At 39.3% G+C, this 13,361-nt stretch overlaps 1 protein-coding gene and 1 long non-coding RNA gene across 2 annotated transcripts in view; one reads left to right on the top strand and one right to left on the bottom strand.

Moving 5' to 3' along the window:
* LOC127410103 (GDNF-inducible zinc finger protein 1-like) overlaps window positions 1-11,151 on the bottom strand; it is a 14,676-nt gene extending 3,525 nt beyond the window's left edge. Inside the window, exons 1-4 of the mRNA XM_051645165.1 lie at window positions 10,383-11,151; window positions 8,748-8,842; window positions 8,496-8,663; window positions 1,936-2,093 (exon numbers count right to left, since the gene is read on the bottom strand). Of these exons, the coding sequence (XP_051501125.1) occupies window positions 1,936-2,093; window positions 8,496-8,663; window positions 8,748-8,842; window positions 10,383-10,906 (945 nt within the window). The 5' untranslated portion in view covers window positions 10,907-11,151. The remainder of the gene's footprint in view (window positions 1-1,935; window positions 2,094-8,495; window positions 8,664-8,747; window positions 8,843-10,382) is intronic.
* LOC127410105 (uncharacterized) lies at window positions 10,609-13,361 on the top strand. Its single transcript, XR_007892079.1, has 3 exons — window positions 10,609-10,750; window positions 12,254-12,308; window positions 12,476-13,361. It is a non-coding gene; the product is annotated as an uncharacterized LOC127410105 (long non-coding RNA).

Here is a 13,361-nt window from a genome sequence, read left to right as displayed (position 1 = left end):
CACCGTCCTTGAACCACACACTTACTTTTTTAATCTCGGGTTTACGTCACTTCAGAAGTATCTTATATGTTGGAATTAAATAGAGTGTTGTGGTCAGAATTTGATAAGGGAGGCCTTGATCTAGCAGTATATGCCTCTTTTATGTTCCCATAGCATTTATCAAGTACTTTTTTATCTCTGGTATTGCATTTTACATACTGTTCATAACCAGAACCAGTCACTTATAACCAGAACCAGTCACTTATATGGCCCACGGCTTTTGCTGCATTGCCCGATGGAGGGACATAAACCGCACAGATAAGAATGTTCCCATACTCCCGTGAAAGATAAAAAGGTCTTAGGCACAATAATTAAATATCAGGATTACATACCAAAGCTTTCACTGTGAATTGGCGGCACCAGCTGTGATTTACAAACACATAAGTGCCGTTGCCTCGACTTTTCCCCGATGTAGCAGTTCTATCTGCTCGAACAAGAGAGAAGCCTTCCACCTCAATTTGCGAGCAGGCAATCTCCGGATGAAGCCAGGTCTCTGTGAGAACCATAAGGCCTGCGTCCCGATACTCAAAACAAGCCCTGGCTTTAATGTGTAGTTCTTCAATTTTATATTGCAGCGATCTAACGTTGCTTAGGATTATTGCAGGCAGCGGAGGTCTGTTGCCACGAAGCCAAAGACTCTGTCTGACACCTCCTCTTTGTCCTCTCCTCCGCCGACATCTGCTTCTAACCGGCTGTGCTCTCAGGAAAGCTGGCAAGTCCACAGGTATATTATATTCCACAGAATGGATCAACAGCAAATCATCTCTTGTATATGTCAGTGCTGGGTTTCTGGCACCATTTTGTATGGGTGACACAGTGAAGCCAGGTACGCGATGATCAATATTCAAAGGAAAAACCATGTGTATGTCTCCATTACAACATCCTCCGTTTCCATCCAACTTATCAGACGAACTCACTCAACCAAAATAAAGAGATGAATTAACTAACATGACATACCGACATTTAACAGTTATCAATGTGTCAGCAACAACACGAGAGTCCATGCCGTCAGCAGAACAGCCCCACCGGAACATCCAAAATGTTAATAAATACCATCTACTCACTTTCCTATAACAATAAAAACACAGCTTTGAAATATGTATTCTTTGTATTGAACTAAGTGGTCAGTGTGCAATGTTTCGATTAGCTATTGGTCAAGCAGTTTCTCATTATTCAGATTTGCAGGTCAGAGGTCACCAAAGGTAAACTTTCGTTTGCAGCGGAATGTGAAATTTCTTTGCATGAGCTTGCGTTTCCACTCTTACACGTTCGGATGCAATTGAACGAACATGAAGTGTAGTGTGACCGCACCTTTTAGGCGGCATGTCAAGTTAAAAAAAAAGTAAACATTTTAAAGTGTACGAAGACACGATGCATCTAATTTTTTTTAACGCAACAAATGCATTTGGTCTGAATAAGCCCCTTAATAATGCAGCAGTCGAGCACGAGACGATGAAATAACAGTCAAAGATGTCAGTTTAGCAGGTTTACAAAGAAAAACAATAAAAAAAAAAAGAAAAAACAATATATATATATATATATATATATATATATATATATATATATATATATATATATATATATAAATGTGTTCACTGGCCTTTCTATAATGTGGAATAATGGATTACACGTAATAGAATGGAAACTTCATGTCCTTTAAATAGTAACCAGTCCAGAAGCACTTTTTTTTATCCTTACCACTATGGAGTGCATACAGTATCATATCTGATATATAGATGAGAAAACTTTTTGCTTGGTAAACCTTTATAATATGCATATGTTTACTTACAAAATATATTTATCCCACATGCTTTCAAGACTTTATTCACCATACTATTTAAATGCACTATATACCCCCTATTAATTGTGTGCTGTGTTAGGTTGCTGGTTCTTTACCATGGTGTGCCGGCGTATGGTGGATTTGTCTGTAAATGTTCGTCCACACATGCTGCACATGTACGGCTTCTCTCCCGTGTGGATTCTCTGATGTCTCTCAAGGGCGTTGAGCTGAGTGAACAGCTTATCACAGTCCTTACAGTGATAGGGTCTTTCTCCTGTGAAGAGAGCAATATTATAATATGGATCGTTTCAACTCGAAAATTCGATTGGATGAGCCATGTTTGAAGAAGTGGTCAATCAACTGTGTATTTTGCCGTGAAGGGGTGGACACCTGGATCACCACCTCCTCTTCTTCAATATATATATATATCTTTTAAGTGAATTATTTTAGTGGAACTAATCACTTATCACATATATCCTTTTGAGCTAATGATTTATTATTCTAAGTATCTTAATATATGTTCTTTGTGGTGTCATGCTCGTACAAGCAGTTTGAGACCATTCCATTTCTGTCTTCATGCTTTAGGAGACAGTGTGTCTTCTGACTAATAGGCCTAGGTCATGTAGGCTGCTTTGATTGGACTCAAGATGGCGCCGAGTATGGCTGTTGCGTTGCGAGCTCCGATACAACATGGTAGTATTTTGTTTGTTTTGTTCACAATTCTTATATTTTTTGTCTTGGATGTTGTCTGCCTTTTTGTCTACAACAGACAAACACTTTTGGACATTGGTTCAGCAATTTCACACCGTAAACCGGACTTCAAATTCCTCAATGCTGACCCGTTGTTTACAAACACGCAAGCGGAGCCCTTTGTCTGGGCAGTCCGGACACCGAAACACAGGAGGAAAAGGGGAAACAGAGCCGCCGTTCTCATCAGAGTAAGACGGCGCACAAATCGACCCCTGCTACCCAGTATTCTACTGGCAAATGTTCAGTCTCTGGATAACAAGCTCTGCGAGCTGAAAGCGCGGATCTCTTTCCAATGAGAGACGAGGGACTGCTGCATTATCTGCCTTACGGAAACTTGGATGTCTGCGGAGATTCCAGACTCGGCCGTTGAACCCGCGGGGTTCTCCGTGCACTGAGCGGACAGAGTGAAAGACCTCTCAGTTAAAAGCAGAGGTGGTGGTGTATGTTTTATGATCAACAAATGATGGTGTGATCAGAGGAACATACATTCTATCAAGTCTTTCTGCTCTCCTGATCTGGAATTTCTCATGCTTCTGTGTCGACCATTCTGGCTACCGAGTGAATTCACAGCGGTCATTATCACAGCTGTGTACATTCCCCCACAAGCCGACACTGACCGGGCAATCAAGGAACTGTATGGGAGTATAAGTGAGCAGGAAACCGCGCACCCTGAGGCCGCGTTCATTGTGACCGAAGACTTTAATAAAGCCAGTTTCAAATCAGTCGCAACAAAATACCACCAACACATTAGTTTCAACACACGAGGGGACCGGTGAGCGCAATGTGTTTCATCAAAAAGTGCGTGGAGGACGTAGTTCCGACCAGAACAATACGGATCTACCTGAACCAGAAGCCATGGATAAATAGCGATGTTCGCGCAGCACTTAATGTGCGGACCTCCGCTTTCAATTCTGGGACTCAGAACAGCAAAACGCCAGTACAGGAACAAGATTGAAGGACTGTTTAACACCACCAACTCTAGAAGCATTTGGCAGGGAATTAACATCATCACGGACTTTAAAGGGAATAAAAACTCCGCCATGAACACCACTGCCTCTCTCCCGGATGAGCTAAATACTTTTTATGCTCGTTTCGAGGGAAATAACACCGCCCTCGCAGAGAGAGCTCTCGCGGCTGAAGGTACAGAGGTTAGTTCACTCTCCGTCTCTGTAGCGGATGTAACCCGATCCTTCCGACGGGTGAATATCCTCAAAGCCGCGGGTCCAGACGGCATTCCGGGCCGCGTCATCAGAGCATGCGCAATCCAGCTGGCTGGTGTTTTTACAGACATTTTCAACCTTTCCCTCTCTTTGTCTGTAGTCCCCACATGCTTTAAAACATCCACCATTGTGCCTGTTCCAAAGCAATCAAAAATAACTTGCTTAAATGACTGGCGTCCTGTTGCTCTGACCCCCATCATCAGCAAATACTTTGAGAGACTAATCAGAGGTTACATCTGCTCTGTGCTGCCTCTCTCTCTTGACCCATTGCAGTTTGCTTACCGCAACAACCGCTCCACTGATGATGCCATTGCATCTACAATACACACTGCTCTCTCCCACCTGGAAAAAAAGAACACTTATGTGAGAATGTTGTTTGTAGACTACAGCTCAGCATTCAACACCATAGTGCCCTCCAAGCTAGATGAGAAACTCCGGGCTCTGGGCTTAAACAGCTCGCTGTGCAGCTGGATCCTGGACTTCCTGTCAAGCAGACGCCAGGTGGTTAGAATAGGCAGCAACATCTCCTCATCACTGACCCTCAACACTGGAGCCCCACAGGGCTGTGTTCTCAGCCCACTCTTGTATTCCTTGTACACACATGACTGTGTGGCAACACATAGCTCCAATGCCATCATTAAGTTTGCTGATGACACGACGGTGGTAGGTCTGATCACTGACAATGATGAAACAGCCTAGAGAGAGGAGGTGCACATGCTGGTGTCAGGAGCACAACCTCTCCCTCAATGTCAGTAAGACAAAGGAGCTTGTGGTGGACTTCAGAAGAAAAGACAGAGAACACAGTCCCATCACCATCAGTGGAGCACCAGTGGAGAGAGTCAGCAGCTTCAAGTTCCTGGGTGTCCACATCACTGAGGAACTCATATGGTCCATCCACACTGAAGTCATTGTGAAGAATGGCTCATCAGCGCCTCTTCTTCCTGAGACGGCTGAGGAAGTTTGGAATGAACCACCACATCCTCACACGGTTCTACACCTGCACTGTAGAGAGCATCCTGACTGGCTGCATCTCCGCCTGGTACGGCAATAGCACCGCCCACAACCGCAAAGCACTGCAAAGGGTGGTGCGAACTGCCAGACACATCATCGGAGGTGAGCTTCCCTCCCTCCAGGAAATATATACAAGGCGGTGTGTGAAGAAAGCTTGGAGGATCATCAGAGACTCCAGCCACCCGAGCCATGGGCTGTTCTCACTGCTACCATCAGGCAGGCGGTATCGCAGCATCAGGACCCGCACCAGCCGACTCCATGATAGCTTCTTCCCCCAAGCAATCAGACTTTTGAACTCTTGATATCTCACGATCAAAATACATCAGCACTGCACTTTATTACTCTTATATCTCACACCGGACTGTCATAAATTATATTATTATTATATTATATTCTCTCTTAACAACTTACTATCAACCTGAATGTCAATACAGTACAATACAACCTACTGTACATTCTATATACACACTACTATATATACACTTTTTTATTTTTTATTTTTATGGAATAATGTGCATCTATATTGTGCGTATTGTATACTGTACAGTGTATGTTATTATTTGTATATTGTGTTGTGTGTAATTATGTGTATATTAGACTTTAAATTGTGTTGTGTTAATTTGATGTTATTGTAAATTGATATATGTCTCATCACTGTCACGACTGCTATGTTGATCGGAACTGCACCCAAGAATTTCACACACCATTGCACTTGTGTATATGGCTGTGTGACAATAAATATGATTTGATTTGATTCTTTAGTGTCTACATGACCTAACAAAGTACATTGATTGTGAATGTTTTCCGCCAGCTGAACAAGAATACCAATTCAGATGCCCTGAGAGAAAGTACAATTATCTCTGTTTTGAGTTCCAATAAGATAAGACCAGTCTCCAACAGAAGCTTTGTAGTATAAGACCTTGAATAGGAGAAACTGGGAGAAACCCAGCCAAGACTGAACTCCTTGTCTTTCCAGCCAACCCTGCTGTTGAACACAACATCACCGTGCTGCTGGATGCAACTACAGTAATGCCTTCTAAATCAGTCAGAAATCTAGGGGTAACCGTCGACAACAGACTAAATTTCACAGACCACATCTCAAAGACCACAAGATCATGTAGATTTACACTCTACAATATCAGGAAGATAAGACCCTTCCTCTCTGAACATGCCACACAACTGCTTTTCAAGTCACTTGTCATAACTAGACTGGACTACTGTAACGCTCTGGCCTCCCTGCATGTGCAATTAGACCCCTGCAAATGATCCAGAATGCAGCAGCAGCACGTCTGGTCTTTAATGAACCAAAGAAAGCACATGTTACACCACTCCTTGTCTCTCTCCACTGGCTGATGGTTGATGCACGTATCAAATTCAAGTCTCTGATGCTGGCATACAGAACAGTCACTGGGTCTGCTCCAGCATACCTAAAATCATTTATGCAGAGCTACGCGCCCACTAGAAGCCTGCGGTCGGCTAAGGAATGTCGCCTTGTTGTACCAACACAAAGAGGCACCAAAACACTTTCCCGGACTTTCAGCTTCATCGTACCACGTTGGTGGAACGACCTTCCCAATTCCATCCGTGAAGCTGACTCACTCTCGGTCTTCAAAAAATGACTAAAAACACATCTTTTCCATGAGCACTTAACCAGTCATTAAAAAAATAAAACAATTCCTGTTGCACTTTATTCTGTTTTGAATACTATTATGATGCTAGTGAAACTTCGTAATACAGCACTTTTCATACCACTGTCTCCTTAAGATGATTCGCTTATGTTTTCCTCTTTTGTAAGTCGCTTTGGATAAAAGAGTCTGCCAAATGAATAAATGTAAATGTAAATGTAAATGTGCGTTTCTCCAAAAGTATTTCTGTTTTAGGAATTCAGTGAAGTGAGAATAGCAGTCGAGAGGTGGACAACTGGACCTCAGAGACCTACTATTGTCCATAATGGGAAGACTGTCCATGGCCTATGACCTGACTCGGACCATTGGAGCCTATATACGGAACTAAAGCGTCATGCCAACAATCAATGAGATAAATGATGTACACGATGACCATGTTCAGAAATGTTCTATAGTTATCTATGCTTGTAACCAATCAGAATTCTTGATGCTGTATCTGACTATAAGTATCGATGTTTTTGAAGTTCAGTTTGTGATTCTCATGTCTTCGAACTCAGTGGCTTTTGTACTGCTGACTTCTGCCATTTGATTTAGCAAACAACTGTCTTCAGTAAAATTAAACTAATTTGATTGACACCTCGACTCTTAGTCTTCATTCAAAGCCTACTGGTCTATGTGCCCAAGCTGTAATCCCCTACAGCCGATACCAATAACAAAGGTGATGGGAAAAGCCAATAGCCAAATAATCAGTCGATTGTTTTTAAAATCGATTTATAGAATTTTAAAAAATGTCTTAGTCTTTTGTTACTAGGATTGGCACAGACATAGAGGCTACAAAAGTACAAAATAATTAATATCCAAGATGCAGTTCATTATTCAACCAAAATCCCAATAAAAAGCAGGAAAAAATTAGGATATGATGCATAATGCGGGACTTTTAACTATAAACAAGCCCAAAACACACCGGGACTGTTGTTTTGAAATGTTGGAGACTTGGCTCCTTTACATTGATAAATATTTAAACTATCGGCATAGATTTTTTTGAAACCGATATATCGGTCTAACTCTAGTTTGCAGCCACTGTAAAATAACTGGTATAAGTGCACCTGTGACTGCACAATATATATATATATATTTTATTTTTATTTTTTATTTTTTTATATATGTACATTTATTAAACATTGTTTTCTTTCATTATATAGCTTTTATCTGTATTTTATTAAAGCAATAAGCCATGAGGGGTTACATGTTACAGTGCATTTACTATGGTTAAAGGGGTGATTCTCACAAAACCTGTCAAGAAAATGGCCTGGTCCTATTTAACTTCAAAATAAAAAAAATTATTATATTGTGCATATAGAAACTTTAGGACCATTAAGATTTTTTGCATTGTGACATTATTTTCATGACAGTTGTGCACATTGTTTCATGACGGTTATGCACATTTTACCCACTAACTCTCTTTACCGCATCACAAAAAGAGATGGTCACTATGATATTCTCATTGCCACAACAAAAAAAGTATATATATATATATATATACATATAGGGCCAATAATTCAAATGGTAAAGTATTTGTCTATCATAGTAGTTGATTTTAATTTAAAAAAAAAAAAAAAAAATCACAGTAAAACTCTTTTTACTGTATAAAAATGACTATTACAGTGATGAGAATCTTCACTGAAACCAACAGTAGGGAATAATAGGTAAGCAAAAGGTTCAGATGCATAATGGTAGGGCTATCCATTGGACAGAGAGACTAAATTAGAATTTTACCTTAAATATTTTCAAATTCAAATTTGAATTTTAAAGTCAACTGATTTTTAAATTGACGTTTTTTCCTTTGTCCACAAGAGGGTGCATTGAATACATAATAAACCATACAGCACCCTGTTATATTATTGCAAAGAACATTCCTGGCTGTTAAAAAAAAAAAAAAAAAAAAAGAGCATTCCATTTTCAACTAATGAGCATAAAATATATAAATAAAAGAATTTAGTTGCTCCATATTATCAAATGTTAAGTCATTTACCAATATTCATTTATTTGCATTTTGCTAGTGAAAGATACCTGTGTGTATTTTCATATGCTGGTGGAGTGAGTTCCTCTGAGCAAATGCTCTTCCGCAGGTTTCACACTTGTAAGGTCTCAATCCTGAATGGATCCTGTTATGATGTTTCAGGTATTCTTTGGATGCAAAGCTCTTTCCACAGTTCTCACACATGAAAGGTTTTTCACCTGGAGAGAAATTTATGGCAGTTACTATTTATTATATACAGTGTCTGTATATGTGAGGTAAACAGCAAAGGTCAGTCCATTCACCTGTGTGACATCTCCTGTGGTAAGACAGCATATGGTTCTGAGTAAATCTGGCTTCACAGAGGTCACAGGCAAAAGGTTTCTCTCCAGTGTGGATCCTGATATAAAATACAAGCAAATAAAACATCAGAGAAAAGAAAGTGTGAATACTGTAGCATCAGAGGTCTTGACTAAAGATTCACGATATGAGACCGTATTGGTAGTCAAAATTATTTATTTTGTTTTGTTTTTATATATTGGTATCTGTCTGATTAGGTAAAAAAAACTATCAGACCTTTATTTATTTAAAATTCTATTTTTCTAATTTGATTAGCACACTCTTTTTCGATGCCAGTATTTCAAAAATACTCAACAGTTATCCATATTTTCAACTGAAGCATATGATTTTTCTTAGTATTTTCCTAGTGAACAGTAATAGTGCACAACAGTCTGGTTCCGGAAAAAAAAAAATCCCATTAATTTCTTCCATAGATTGATTGATTTTCAACGCTAACTTATAAACCTTTAAAAACAGACCTACCATGAGTTCCGAGGTTGTTCATGGATGGTATATGCTTCTGCGTTATTTCAGCTTCATTGTTTAAAAGTCGTCTTTAATAGCGGAATTCCTGTTAAACAACTACATTACCCATGGTACAGCAGAGAATGCTTCACCAATTAGAGAACAGCGGCCAACAACGCCCGCGAAATAAGCCCGGACGCGATCACCCACTCCCATGACGCGAACAAGTCACTCTCAAACTATTTATATATTGGTGTATATCGAAATATTTCGCAATAAAGGTAAACTAGCCTCTATTGTTTCTATTCTTACAATCAACAATTCTCTAAAGTCTTCTAAAATCAATAGTTTTATATACTTCCATAGTTTTATTTTCTATTATGTCATTCGCAATGCTTCATGGGATTGTAGTCTGTGTCCTCATGAAAGACAGTAAGTACACAGACTTGTACCTTTGTCTTTTTGTCGGATTTTCAAATACTTTTTTGCCTCAAAACATAGTCCGTAATGTTGCGATTCACCTCAGAGTTGTTTGGCTTGGTTCATGCTTTACAACTCTTTAATGGAGGATTTTATAAAAAGGAAGAAATGAATGGGGAAAAAACTTCCGGAACCAAGATGGCTGAAAAAGTAGGCGGGCACTGTTGCGCTCTGTTTGTGTTACAAAATATAGCAGCAATCTTATTGGCTATTGGCCATAATGTAAAAACAATTAGATTTTGACATTTTCTGAAGAAAAAGTGATGCTTGCCCATGCAAAACTCACTGCCACATTGCTAGAGTGTTGTGGGCAATTGTCAGGGTGTTGCTAGGCAGTTGCTAGCGTATTCTGAGTGGCTGCTAGGTAGTTGCTAACAAACTCGAGTCAAAAGAGCCCATCCCGAAGTCTCTCGAGTCTCAACCTCAATGTAAGTCTATGGGGATTTTTCCACCCTTTATATCAGTAGCCAGGCAAAAATCGTAAGTCTGATCGCATAGAAATGTAAAAGCAAACACCTTTCCACAACAAAACACATGATTTGATTAACCAGTCATGATTATAGCACAAATAATTGAGTGAATTCTTAGGTTTAGGGGTTTGTTCAAATCCCTAAATGTAAGTTTGAGCAAAAAAAATCTCAAATGTTGACAACTACCTTTGATGTGTCTTGAGCGCTGAACTCTGGGAGAATCTGGATCCACATTCATTGCATTTGAAGGGTTTGTGTCCAGAGTGGGTTCTCTCATGCAGAGTAAGGGCCGTTTTGGAACTCAGAGATTTGCCGCAGATGTGACAGAAGTGCCTGTCCGTGCCGCCCTCGTGCACTTGCCGTTTATGCCGTGTCACATCCTTCTTGCGTTTGAAGGTCTTGTTGCAGACGTCGCAGGGGAAGAGCCTCTCATCATTGTGAACGTGACGCTGGTGGATCTTCAGGTTGCATCGGTTGACGAAGGTCTGCTGACAGACGTCGCAGCGGAACGTGGTGTCCGTCTGGACTCCGTGGCTGACTTTCAAGTGTTTCAGGTAGCTTTTTTCATAGTAGAAAGACCGGCTGCATAGGTCACACCTGTACTTTGCACTTCCTCTTCTGCTTTCCTTCTCGGACCCATCCACCTCATCCATTTCCTCATATATGTTATTATTAGTTTTCTCTAAACATTTCTTATTTATATTTTTCATATAATTTCATATCTTATTTCTATGCTTAATAATAAAAATGTTTTACTGTATTGCTAAACAGTCCTATACAAACTGGCATGAGTAAAATACATGCTGAAAATTAAAGGAATGCTACAACAGAGGCATGATTAGCTTTGTCTTCAGATGCCAGATTTCTGCGATAAAATAACGTTTGATTCATTCCTATGTATTTCTATGATGTGTTTAATGTCCATCTGTGAGATGCAATGAAAGGAGGGTTTGTATAGCCAGCTGGAGTTTTCTTACCGTAAGGCCAGTAAAACTGCAGCCCTGTACAAACCTATGGCACAATAAGTGTATTTCCTTTAGAACACGCACCCTAAGCGACTGCAGCGAGAGGCATCATGGGAAATGGAGTTCTTTCAGGATGACTGGCTTCCTGATAGGATTTATGGTGCATTTGTAAATGATAAAATGTAATATACAACCAAATTGACATATCATGATTAAATAAATGTGTATTTTAAAAATTATGCGGATGTAATATACCACTTGATGTGTCATGCTTAAAACAAATATACTGTATAATAACCGTAATAAACTAAATGTTATTTTAACATACATAAACATGTTGCATTTTTAAATTACAAGTATGTAATATAAATCTTGACATCATGTTTTAAATAAATAATGTTATAATACATAAATGTTTATTTTTAAATTACAAGGATGTAATATACGTCCTGATGTGTCATTATTAAAAAAATAATTATAATGGATAAAATAAATGTTATTTTACAATACATAAATGTGGTGTATTTTTAAATTGAGAATGCAAAATACATCTTGACATGTCATGTTTAAAACAAATAAATATAATAAAGAAATAAATGTTATTTTACAATACATAAATGTAGTGTCTTTTTTTTAATTATAAGCATGTATATGTCCTAACTTGTCATGTTTAAAACATATAAATATAACCATAATAAAAATAAATAAATGCTATTTTACAATAATACATAATTTTATTTATTTATTATAATATTTGTTTTTCAGTCCTATGTTTCACTGTGTATTTCTATATATATATTTTTTGTACTTTATTGTATTTTTTACAATTATGTGTACTGTTGCTTCATTTGCCACCGAAACAAATTCCTACATTGTAGAATTTTACATTATACAAGGATCTAGTATGTGAGATAGGTACTAAACATGTAAATGATGAAACATGAAATGTTTTATTAAAGATTTATTAAAAATGAAAATTATATCTTTTATTTTTTTGAGAAATGTATGTCCTGTATATTTTATGTCTGTTGTGTTTTAGGTGGTTAGAATTGTCTTGCATTTAATCATGAAAACTTTTTGTCTCTTCAACAGACTGGACCCAGGAGGATCCTGGGAAATGGAGTTTTTTAAAATGACTGGATGCCTGGTAGGATGTGTGATTTATATGATACACTGTAGATATATGATATAGATGTACTTGACATGCTAGGTGTTAAATGTAAAATCTATAAATACAAATATTATTTATTTTTCTTTTTGATACATTTATATATATTTGTACATGAAAGCTGTATCAATCTTTTTTTTTATCAGAATCAGAATGAGCTTTTGACTGGTGGCATTCTCATGCTGGAGGGTCATGTCAGGATGAGCCTGCAGGAAGGGTACTACATGAGGGAGGAGGATGCCTTGCCTGCAATGACAACAAGCTCAGTCCGATGATGCTGTGACACATCGCCCTAGACCATGACGGACCCTCCACCTCCAAATCGATCCCGCTCCAGAGTACAGGTCTCTGTGTAACGCTCATTCCTTCGACGATAAATGCGAGTTCAACCATCACCCCTGGTGAGACAAAACCGTGACTTGTCAATGAAGAGCACTTTTTGCCAGTCTTGTCTGTTCCAGCAAAGGTGGGTTTGTGCCCATAGGCGACGTTGTTGCCGGTGATGTCTGGTAAGGACCTGCCCTACAACAGGCCTACAAGCCCTCAGTCCAGCCTCTCTCAGCCTATTGCGGACAGTCTGATCACTGATGGAGGGATTGTGCGTTCCTGGTGTAACTCGGGCAGTTGTTGTTGCCATCCTGAACCTGTCCCGCAGGTGTGATATTCAGATGTACCAATCCTGTGCAGGTGTTACACGTGGTCTGCCACTGCGAGGACGATCAGCTGTCCTTCCTGTCTCCCTGTAGTGCTGTCTTAGGCGTCTCGCAGTATGGACATTGCAATTTATTGCCCTGGCCACATCTGCAGTCCTCATGCCTCCATGCAGCATGCCTAAGGCACGTTCACGCGGATGAGCAGGGACCCTGGGCATCTTTCTTTTGGTGTTTTTCAGAGTCAGTAGAAAGGTCTCTTTAGTGTCCTAAGTTTTTATAACTCTGACCTTAATTGCCTACAGGTGCATGTTCATTAATTGTTTATGGTTCATTGAACAAGCATGGAAAACATTGTTTAAACCCTTTACAATAAAGATAT

Source organism: Myxocyprinus asiaticus, chromosome 19 (genome assembly GCF_019703515.2).
Source record: "Myxocyprinus asiaticus isolate MX2 ecotype Aquarium Trade chromosome 19, UBuf_Myxa_2, whole genome shotgun sequence".
In the NCBI taxonomy this organism is placed as follows: Eukaryota; Metazoa; Chordata; class Actinopteri; order Cypriniformes; family Catostomidae; genus Myxocyprinus; species Myxocyprinus asiaticus.
The sequence above is the reverse complement of the archived record's forward strand: the minus strand, read 5'-3'. Positions and strand labels throughout refer to the sequence as shown.